The 11,037-nt window shown below is 57.2% G+C and overlaps 1 protein-coding gene across 1 annotated transcript; it reads right to left on the bottom strand.

The window, feature by feature from the left end:
• Positions 1 to 1,432: 1,432 nt before the first annotated feature.
• LOC109778595 (uncharacterized) lies at positions 1,433 to 2,819 on the bottom strand. Its single transcript, XM_020337160.4, has 3 exons — positions 2,636 to 2,819; positions 2,312 to 2,530; positions 1,433 to 1,775 (listed from the first exon to the last, which is right to left on the bottom strand). Exons 1-3 carry the CDS (start codon positions 2,773 to 2,775, stop codon positions 1,499 to 1,501), a joined length of 636 nt encoding a protein of 211 aa, XP_020192749.1. The 5' UTR covers positions 2,776 to 2,819; the 3' UTR covers positions 1,433 to 1,498.
• Between the last annotated feature and the right edge of the window lie 8,218 nt (positions 2,820 to 11,037).

Here is an 11,037-nt window from a genome sequence, read left to right as displayed (position 1 = left end):
ACAGGTGCTACGCTTGGTCATGCTTGGTCGGCAGGTGCTACGCACGACAGATCCTCCAAGGGCTTCAAGCTGTGTCGCTGGTGGTACGTGGCAGCATGGCGCTGAGGTGTATCAGTGGCGACCGCGACGTGTACAGCTGTTTGCGCGCAGGGAGGAGGTGCTGTTGGGCGTCGTGGTGGCATCGGCGATAGCTGGACCGAGCAAGATTGATGCATCAGTACAGTTCTGAAGATGGAGCGGTGGCAGTTGGCGGCGGCGACCTCTGAGAGCACGCCGGACCAGTGTGTGCCCCAGACCCAGCAAGTGGCTAGGTTGGGGTCTCGGGTCTTAGATGTTAGGCTTGGCTGCGATGTCTGTTTGGTATTAGGCCCAGGCTATCTGCGCCCCTTCATCAACTGGATAGGTGTAGCGACAGTTTGTTGCTTAGACGGCGGCTTTAGTCTTATTGTTATGTGACTTTGTAAGGTCTTGCGAGAATGATTAATAAAGTGGCCGTATGCATCGCCTAGATGCAGAGGCCGGGGGTCATCCTCCTTTTCTATATATATATATATATATATATATATATATATATATATATATATATATATATATATATATATATATATATATATATATATATATAGCAAAGTATTCATCTCCAACATCTTCTATGATTGCTTTCACTGTTTCTATAGCACAAGCTTCCAGAGAGCAGCGATATGGCTCGTACTACTATATAATCCCATTATCATATCCGTTGGTCGGCGCAGATCAGCCAGCCAGATGCATTGAATGCATATTAGCGTTGCCGGCAGAAAATGGGGCGATATGAGGTGGGGCCGTTGTATGGGGTGCAGGTACGGTAGGAATATGCGATGGGGGTGGACGTTCGGCTGGCGGGAGCTGACGGAAGTGGGCTAAGTTGTCCGTGTCAGAATGTGGATCCTGGACCATGGTAGTGGAAGTATGCTCCTAAAAATATGAAGTTGGTTTCTTTTACTATCTAGAAAGATACTGTGGAAGCTTCGAAAATTGTATATGGGTCATTCTGGCATATAGTAGCACTATCTCAGCCCTTGTACCTCCTCGAGATCCACGCTCATGCATGTATATGCGCATGTATTCACTTCACGCGTGCATTTCTGAACAGTGGTCATGTGGGTTGTCTTTAGTCATTTATGAGGCCCAGCTAGCAGGGTTCAGTACGGTCCTAGTGATTTCTGTTTTTCTAGGGCCGTCCAAAGCGGCATCTGGGCCATTAGCTTGACAACTTGGGAGTGGCCCACTGGTCAGCCCAGGGCCGGCCAGATGCTTCCAGTATAAGCTTTATCCATCAGGTGTAAATCTGGATCCCCTTGTCTGATGCCCTCAACAGCCTAATCATTGCTGGACACTCACACCTACAGGATCTTGTATTCTCAAGGAGAGGCTTCCCGTGGAACACAAACAATTTTTCAACAGGATTAAATCATTTTTCCCAGGTGTAAAAGTGTATTGCTTGTGTGAAGTTGAAGCTTTATATTCTTACTGAGCATCCACATACAATCTCCTGCATGGTCTTCCTTCTATCAGGATTGATCCTGTTTTTCCCGTATCTAATGCCGAAGCCATGCTCCCACGAATATAAGTTGTAAAAATCGTAAGCCTCTGTCAGCGAGTCGAAATTTGTCCCTAGCTCTGGCTTCACTACTTCATTCCCCTCCCTGTCCACAAAGCCCCTGATAGTCTTCTCAAGCGCTCCCATCCTGCCTGGGCAGGGTGGCCGCTCAATTGGATTTGCGCCCACACGTACCCTGAAGAAACACCAAATATCAACGCCAATTTCAGAACACATAACAACTTCTAGATTTCCTGTCGCATCGACAGTTACACTGTTAGTCCTCAACATCAGAGTTCAAGGTCACAAGACTGCACTGCCATAAAACATTTTTGTAAGTGCCAACAGCCATGCTAAGTGTTTGTAGACTTTCAGAATTACAGGCATTTTTAGCCCAACTCTGTGCACTCGGTTTTTAATAAACGATTTTTTTTAGTTCTTTTCCCCGTTTATAAAGTGAAAACATTTTTTCCCAGTACCACCTATCACAGTCAACATTAAGTTCAGGGGAAGGCAGACAAGCAGAGCCACCCTCACTACTTTTTAGTTGATGCAATTTTTTTCTCACAGCGACCAGCTGCTTGTACTCGGTCCAGAAAATTCAGTTCGCTCTTCCACGCCTATTCTTGCATTTTATACGTCTAAACACGGACAGTTTCAGGTGGTGGGTCACAACCATAGCATTTTTGTATACAAAAATACCACGAAATAATTAGCTTGAAGATGTACTACCTTCTAATCCAGCCGGTCGACTTCGGATCAGGCTTTACCGCCGACTCCTCCAACTCCGATGGGGCGCTCTCGCCACTGCACTCGCCGGCGGCGGCGCCGCAACTGTCGTGGGCAGCCACAGAAGAGGCCGGCACCCCACCTCTCCGCCTGCCCGCGCCCTCGCTGATCTCATCCTGCTTGGAGCACGCCGACGCCGCGCCGGCTGGAAAGATGGGCAACCTTGTGCCGCATACGAACAAGAAAGGAACAGTCAAATCGATGCTCCCGTTGGGAGGGAATGCAGATTGTGCTGCGGCGGGGAGGGGGCTTGAAGGATGGGGTTACCTGAACACTGGATCTGCTGGGAAGACGCCTCCGCCGCCGCCTATTCGCGCGTGCCTCCCTTCCCCTTTCCTCTCTTCACCACAAGAGCTTTTTTTTCCGCCCCACAGTACAACCTGGGTCGGCAGACGCACAGCTAACATAGTACATCCACCGCCCCCAAGCCCGTCAAAACCAAACCACCCTGCGACGACATAACTGCGGTAGATATCAAGAGGAAAAAAAAATTCATCGCTCCAGATATTCTGAGGGCCCGAGGACTCTCCAGAATTAACAAGGTGGCAATTTTTATTATATTTTTCTCTGCACGCTACGAACGAAGTAACTGCAGAACGTACGCACTCACACGTGGTCGTGTGCGTTCTCCGGTGACGGTGGCTTTGAACGGGAAAATCTGGACCATGGTCCAGGATCCACGTTCTGACACGGACAGCTTAAGCCCACTTCCGTCAGCTCCCGCCAGCCGAACGTCCACCCCCACCGCGTATTCCTACCGTACCTGCACCACATACAACGGCCCCACCTCATATCGCCCCATTTTCTGCCGGCAACGCTAATATGCATTCAATGCGTCTGGCTGGCTGATCTGTGCCGACCAACTGATATGATAATGGGACTATATAGTAGTACGAGCCATATCGCTGCTCTCCACCACCACGGCCTAGACTTTCATTTTGAATTAGGTAGCAACAATGGCAAAATGTTGCATCTTCCTTTATACTATACTCTAGGCAAGGTTTGTGTGTCTTGATTCACATTAAACATGCGTAGTCAAACGACTACAGAGGATTATGAAGATAAACTCCTGGGTCAGTCAAGTTGTAGTTTCACGAAGCCACGTTAATCCTTTTTACTCAAGCGACTACACATGATTCCAGTCAAGTTGTAGTTTCACGAAGCCACGAAGCCACGTTAATCCTTTTTACTCAAGCGACTACACTTGCTCTCTACCCAGCTTATTCTAGAAGCCGAACCAATTTTTTTTTTAAAGCCTACTAATAAGCTGGGTAGAGAGTAGCTTATTCTAAAAGCCAAAAAAAAGCTAGCAAAAGAACCAGCCCTTAGCTGGCTATCCAATGACAGGGATGGTTGCGACGCGGCGGCCCAGCTCATCCTGCGTATGGTAGAAGACGACGACGCGGTCCGACCGGAACCCCGGCGGGTTGGGGGTGGTGCCCTCCGGCAGCTGGTCTATGGAGACCTCCGGCCTCTCGTTCTTGACCGTGAGCATCGCCGGCCTTACCGGCCAGCCAAGCAGCTCCGGCCACGACGACTTCCCTGAAGTGCTCATCACCTGCAGCTGAGTTAATTTATACTTCAATCAAAAAAAGGAAAAAACGATCACCATGCACGGATGCACCTACCAATCCACGCGTAAGTAGAGAATTAGTTTTACAAAACTAAACAAGGAAATGAATCTAACCTGTAAATCGACTAGTAGGTCAGGGGCTTGCTACCAAGCTCTTCAAAGTTTGTACGGTTTCCGATGAACTGAAAGTCAGTTTTAGTACATGGTATCTCTCTCGTTTTGGACTGAATTTATAGGCAGGTCGATCGGGTTGCAGTGTTGAGCTTAAGCATGGATCGATAAATATCTCAAATTGCCGGCCGGCCGGCATGCCGGCCACCCATGCACTTTTGGATATATCGATATGCTAGCAAAACTGCTGGACTACCTAACTGATGATTTGCTATTTCAGTAGTTTGAGTTGGTCAACAAGCTGTAGATATGAAACCTAGAGTTGCCACAAAGTTTACGTACAATTTTACACGTAAAAAAATGTAATTGCAAGGTTGCGCATCTTATTTTTAAAACATAAAGTTGCACACAATTTTCATCAGTACCGAATCAATGTCTGAGATTGCGGATGCTTGCATATGGCACGTCCATAGATTCATGGGACGAGTACCTCCAGATGTCTGAGAGCACATGCTGAGACACCATGGTCAGATTTGCTACTACGGTGGTCTAGGTGTTTGGACCTCAGTACTTGAGAGAACCAACTATCACAGACAGCGAAAGGCTCATGGCAATTTCCGAAGCAAGAGGGTGGCCAGGTATGCTCGGATTTCTTGATTGCATGCACTAGAGATGGAATGATTGCCCATGTTAAGAAGCCCACCATGATTCTTAAAGAAATTGCACCACAAGATCTCTGGATTTGGCACACTTTCTTTGGCATGTCCGAGTCTCACAATGACATCAATGTGCTGCAACGGTCTCATGTTTGCTAGGTTAACTGAAGGACAAGCTCCTCGGTGCAACAAGAATGCCAATGGGCATGAGTACAACATGGGCTACCATCTGATTGACGGTATCTATTATCCCTAGGTGACCTTCGTCGAGACCATCTCTGAGACAGTTGTTCAGAAAAGAGCTCTCTTTGGATGGAAACAAGAAGGAGCTAGAAAAGATATTAAGAGGGCATTTGGAGTGCTACAAGCCCGTTTTGCGATTGTTTGTGGACATGCTAAACAATGGGATCCGAAGACCTTGTGGGAGGTGATGAAGGGTTGTGTGATCATGCACAACATGATCGTGGAGGATCAAGCACATTAACGTGCGCATCAGGGGCGTGCTCTCGCGCAGTCCACGTCGGATTAGCTGCAGACAAAAACGCTGCCGACGCAAGGTCGTTATTGGGCGCTTTTAGACAGAAGAGAGAGGGGCCACCTTGAAGGAAACTTCGTGCGGCTTTCCCCTTTCCTTTTCCTCTCAGCACGCAACGTCCCCAACTCCACGCAACGCCCCCAACTCCATGTCCCGTCAAAAAAAGTCCCCCAACTACATGTCGGCCACCCCAAATCCCGGCGGCAGCGGCCGCCGCCGGAAGTGGACGAGCGCCACACGGGCGCGCTGGGGCTCTACCTGCACCCGGACTGCCGGACATCGACCTCAAGAAGCTGTGTTGCCTCATCCTCAAGGCCAAGCTTGCGCCATGCCTCTCAATGGATCGATAGATAGAGCGTCGCGGGTGGAGAGGCGGCCGGCTGGTGCAAGGGGCGGCCTCTCGATTATTGGTCCTTGGAGGTGCGACAAAGCCGAGGAAGAAGCCGGGCGCCTGATTCCCCGCGGTTCGTGCTGTTCCTCTCCTCCATGCCCCCTCTGCAACCTCTCCTCCTCACCATTCATGGCCATCGGAAGGACCGCAGGAGGCAGAGCAGGGCGGCTCGAGCGTGCGATGAGCTTCTCGACTGGAGCTCGCCGTCGGTGGTGAGTGCGGGTGGCCAGCTTGCGCCGTCTCAACACTCTGCCTCTCCCTCACATATGACTCGCGTCGTTGCTGTGTTCCCCATTCTTTTCCCGTGCTTTTCGATTGGCCCGGCTGTCGTGGTGGGCGCACGGCAGATGCCAAGGGATGGCTAAAGAGGGGAGGAGGCTCGAGGGCGCTGGTGGACTCCAGAGGCGAGGTTGGCATGAGCGGGCGCGGGACGCCGGACATACCCAGGTTCGGGGCTCTCCGGAGAGATAATACCCCTAGTCTTGCCGAGTGTAGTTGGATGATCGATAGTACAATGTTGCTCCTGGAGCTGTACGGAGCAGGAAGCTGGCCAAGGCTTGGGCTGCTCCTTCTCTCCGGTGTTGCTGTTTTGTGGCTAGTCCTCCCGCTCGCCCCCCCCCCGAATGATCGTGGGCTCCCGAGGGGTTTTATAGTCCAATCCCCCGGGGGTACAATGGTAATGTTATAAGTCGGTGGGTCCGTATTGTCAGTGTCCGGAGACCCGGGCTGGGTCCCGCTGAGGGCTTGTCGTTCGCCGGGTTCCCCTAGGTGCGGGCCCCGCAAGCCTAGGGGGACTGTGCGCCGTCTTGTCGATCGTCAGGGCGTGGCCGAGTCGAGTCGCGTACAGTGCCCTCCGTTAGGTTGCCGCTTGCTGTCGTCAGCGGTGAGGGCCGGGGCACTGTAGCCACGTCGGCCCTGGTCAGCGGGTAGGTGAGGGGCACTGTTGCCACGTTCCTGCTGACCAGAGGCATGGGCGGGGCACTGTTGCCTCGGTCATCGTTGATTGAAGTCTCGTCCCCATCATACGGCCTGGATGGGACGGGAGTTGACCCGCGGCTGGATTGCGTAGCACGCCATGGGTGGCGTTGGCTTGTTGAGGAGGCTTTGGCCGTGCCGGGTTCAGCTGTCTTGCGCTAGTTGTTGAGGCCGAGTCGACGTGGCTTGCCGGGTCGGCTAGTCTGGCTGGCTTGCGGGGCTTCGCCGTGTCGGGCGACCCGGCCAAGCGCGTGCCGGTGTTGAGGGGCGGTGCCAGCCCCGTTGTTTTTTGAAGGTGATCCGGGTTCCGTTGCCTGCCCGGGGTCCATCCCCCCGACAGTAGTCCCCGAAGTTGTGAAGGTCCGCCGTCTTCGGATGAGTGGGCCTTCGCAGGTGGATTCTGCGAGCGCCGGGTCCGGCAACACCCACTGTGTGCCGGTTTTCTCGGAAACCAGATCGTGGCATCCCGGCCGTGGCGGGGACCGAGAAGTCCGCCGAATCTTGGGGCAATCCCTCGGGCTTTGCGCGGGCGCCACGTGCTGCCCGGAAGTCGGAGGGGCCTGACAGGCCACGCGCGTGACGGGACCGAGCGACGGGCTGGGGCCCACCGCCGCGCCCTCGGCCCAAGCGCGCGGATTTATTGCGGCGTCCGGGGGCCGGTTGCTCTTCCTCGGGCAGTTACTGCGCGTGTACGTGCGCACTTATTGCGGGGTAGTGGAACGGGCGCATGCAGACGATCCCACTTCCCCACTTCCCCACGTTCAAACCGAGGGTTATAAATCGGGGGGCAGGGGGGCGGCGGACATTATTCTCGCTCGTGCCCTCCTGTCCCTTTGCTCTCGCTCCGCTCTGTGCAACTGACGCACTGCGGCACCCGCTGCTCCGAGCAGAACTCCTTCGCCGTCCATCTTCCTTCTTCTTCCTTCGATCATGTCGCTGCCATCGGGCTCCTGGAGGACTGGCGGTTCGGCAAGGCGTCGTACAGCCAGTCAAACCCGGCGCCGCAGGTGAGTGTCTGGTCTTCTTACTTTGCTGTCGCGCACCTTCTCACCCGTCCTAACGCGACGCGGGGGGTACTTCTGAACGCGATTCGGCATCCTTACGCCCAGGCCCCGTCGTAGGTGGAGCCGGTGGCGCCAGAGGAGCCCGCGGCTCATGGCGGGGAGGAGGAGGTCGAGTCCGACGCCGGCGCTGGGCGTCGCGCGCGTAAGTCTCGTGTTTTTCTTCATGTGTCTTGAATTGCTGACCGCGGCACGGAACGGTCGGTGCTGACGCCAGTTGTCGGTGTAGTGGCGTTGGGCGGGGGAGGCGGCGACGCGGGCGGAGCCGGGTCCCCGCATGGGGCGGTGCCGAGCCGCCCGCATGGGAAAGACAGCGTCGCGCCGCGACCCCGGGCCCCGAAGCGCACGGCGGACCTGGCCAAGCTGGGAGGCCGGCCAAGAGGAAGCGCGGCGGCGGGCACGGGAGGCCAACCCCGGTCCTGGTCTTGGCGGGGCAAGCTTCATTTCTCGTTTGCGCTCAGATTTTTTTCTTGAGCTAGTCTTGTTTCTTTCCTGCTCATTTTGTCTTCTTCTCCAGGTCGCCAATCGCGCTGGAGAGGGCGGCGGCGGAAGCCGCGACCGCCGAAGGGACAGCGTTCCGCAGGAGCCGGTCCGACCTCGCCGACCCGGCCAAGGTGGAGGGACGGGCCGACTCGGACCTCGGCCTGGATCCAAACGACGCCGAAGCCTTGGCCTGGCGGGACAGGAACCGGGCCAAGGCGGAGCTGGAGGCGGCGTCGGTCCGCGCTTGGACCGATGCGGCGGCGGCATGGGCGCGAGCCGGCGCGGAGCCGGCCTGGCGCGAGATGCCGGAGGGCATGGTGGTGGCGGCGACGGTCTTTGAGCCGTCGTCGGTGAGGGAGCGCGGCCGTGGAGGCCGGGCTGAGGTGGTGATCCCCGACCGGCAGGTCGTGGAGGTGGCGAATGACACCCCGCCGCGGGCTAACGTGGTCGAGCGAGCGGGGACTGATGGTGGTGGAGGCGGCGTCGTTTTGGAAGAGACGTTGCGGGCGGCGGTGTCGGAGGCGCCGCCGGTTTTGGAGGAGGCACCGCAGGCGGCGGTGCCGGAGGCTACCCCGACAGCTGGGCCGGAGACGGCGACGCAGGGCGTCCTGGCGTCCGGGTCAGTGACGGCGACGCAGGGCGTCCCGGCGTCCGGGCCAGAGACAGCGACGCAGGGCATCCCGGCGTCCGGGTTGTCGTCGGTGCTGGGAGGGGCGTCGGAGGAGGTGCTGGCCGCGTCGCGAGCGGCCAGCAGGGAGTACGCCTTGGTGCCCCGGCAGGGAGGGCGTCGAGCTGCCGTGCCGCAGCCGGCGCGGAGCGAGGGCGCCGTTGTCTTCGGGCCTCAGACCCAGGAGGAGGCGGCGCTGGACGCCGTCAGTCGCCGCCTGCGAGGCTGGACGGAACGGCTCGAGGCCTTCGCCCAGGCCGAGGTGGAGCGGACGCGCGACCTGGAGCGTGTCGTTCTGGCAAGTCTTCTTGTAATTTCTTCTTTGTGGGGGTGCGCCAGCGCACCCTCTGGGTGTAGCCCCCGAGGTTCGGGCCAACTACGTAGTAGTTGGGTCGAATCTTTAGAGTGTTGTCCTTGTTCTGATTTCTGCTTTCTTCAGCATCTCGACGCCTTCCGGGTCGCCGCCTACAATCGTCTCCTGGGCAAGCACCGGGAGCTCATGGAGCAGCTTGCCGCCAAGGAGGAGGAGCTCCACGTTGTCGTAGGTATTCTTGTGCTCTTTTCTAGTGGGGGGGCGCTAGCGCACCCACTGGGTGTAGCCCCCGAGATTCGGGCCAACTGTGTAATAGTTGGGCCAAATCTTAAGTCTTGCTTTTTTCTTCTGCTGAGTCCTTCTTTTTCGCAGCCGAGGTGCTGTCCTGGCGGACTCCTTTGCTCCGGGCCGGTCATCACTACGACCGGCTCGTTGCCGACACCGGCCGTCTTGGCGTCGAGGCGGCGCAGGCGAGGACGGAGGCGGCCGCGGCTCGGCGGTTTCTCGACGAGGCCAACCGGCTGCATGAGCAGCTGGCGGGTCACAAGAGCCGCCTCGAGGCCGAGGTGGAGCTCCTTAAGGCGGAAGCCACCAAGGTGGCAGAGGCGTAGCAGGCCCTGGTGGAGGCGGACCAGCAGCGCGGCCAGCTGGCCGACGACAAGGGCCGGCTCCAGGCCGAGGTGGATCGCCTGCGGGGGCAGGTCACCACGACTGAGGGGGCCCGTCAGGACGAGGCCCGTCGCCACGAGGCGGCCGAGAAGGCGGCCGAAGACAAGGACGCCGAGCTGAAGGCGGCCCTAGCCAAGGCGGCCGATCTGGAGAAGGCGCTCGAGGAGCGCGACCGCGCCATCGAGCGGGAGCGGCGTGGTACGTTGCTTGAGGCGCAGCACCTGGAAGAGTCCTTCTCCAGTAAGTGCTTTTTCTTGTCGTTTGCCGGGTCGGGATCCGGCCTTTCTTCCTTGTTGTTCTTCTTCTAACTCGCTTCTTCCTTTGCGGTAGGGGCCTTCCCAGAGACGCAACGGCTGGCGGAGGAAGCGTCTGCTATCAGCGCGACCCGACAGGCGTCGTTGGGTCCGGGACGGATCCGCGGGTGGCCTGGACCTTCCCGAAGATCATCGCCGCCGCTGAGGCCCGCCTGCAGGTCCTGGGAACGCAGTTGGGGCGGCTGTCCCAGGCCGGCACCGCAATGACGGCGGCCCTATGGCCGGACTCCGTCCAACCGAGCAGCTTCTCGCGCCTGGCGCGTTGGTTGGAGATGGGGCCAGGCCGGCTTGGCGAGTGGCGCGTATCCGCCGCTCGTGCCGGTGCTGAGATGGCGCTCCGGTTCGCGCTGTCCTGGCATCCGGACATGCAGCTGGACGCGTTGATGGGCCAGCGGGCCGGTTCGGAGGAGCTCTTGCAGGAGCAAGCCGGCCAGATCGCCTCCCGGGCCAGCTACATCGCCGAATTCGCCTTCCACGATGAGTTCCATCCGAAGCGGACGGAAGACGGCATGGCCGTGGACGGCGACGACTACGGCTTGCTCCTCCACGATCCGGAGGGGAGCTCGGAGGAGACGGGCGTCTACCGCGACGCGGGTGCTGAGGAGGACACCGGCACCTCGCTGGACCCGGATGTTGGGGAACGTAGCAGAAATTCAAAAAATTTCTACGCATCACCAAGATCAATCTATGGAGTCATCTAGCAACGAGAGAGAGAGGAGTCATCTAGATACCCTTATAGATCGCGAGCGGAAGCGTTCAAGAGAACGGGGTTGATGGAGTCGTACTCGTCGTGATCCAAATCACCGATGATCCTAGCGCCGAACGGACGGCGCCTCCTCGTTCAACACACGTACGGAGCAGTGACGTCTCCTCCTTCATGATCCAGCAAGGGGGGAGGAGAGGTTGATGGAGATCCAGCAG

The sequence above is a fragment of the Aegilops tauschii genome, chromosome 6 (assembly GCF_002575655.3).
Source record: "Aegilops tauschii subsp. strangulata cultivar AL8/78 chromosome 6, Aet v6.0, whole genome shotgun sequence".
Classification (NCBI taxonomy): Eukaryota; Viridiplantae; Streptophyta; class Magnoliopsida; order Poales; family Poaceae; genus Aegilops; species Aegilops tauschii.
This window is presented reverse-complemented; position numbering and strand designations above follow the sequence as displayed.

What these genes read in the sequence shown, in the direction of transcription:
- LOC109778595 (XM_020337160.4), bottom strand. Translation starts at nt 2,775, where the DNA reads ATGTTAGCTGTGCGTCTGCCGACCCAGGTTGTACTGTGGGGCGGAAAA. An exon ending in CCAGCAGATCCAGTGTTCAG is followed by an intron (nt 2,531 to 2,635) that starts GTAACCCCATCC and finishes ATGCGGCACAAG; the next exon opens with GTTGCCCATCTTTCCAGCCG. An exon ending in TCGACCGGCTGGATTAGAAG is followed by an intron (nt 1,776 to 2,311) that starts GTAGTACATCTT and finishes GTGTTTCTTCAG; the next exon opens with GGTACGTGTGGGCGCAAATC.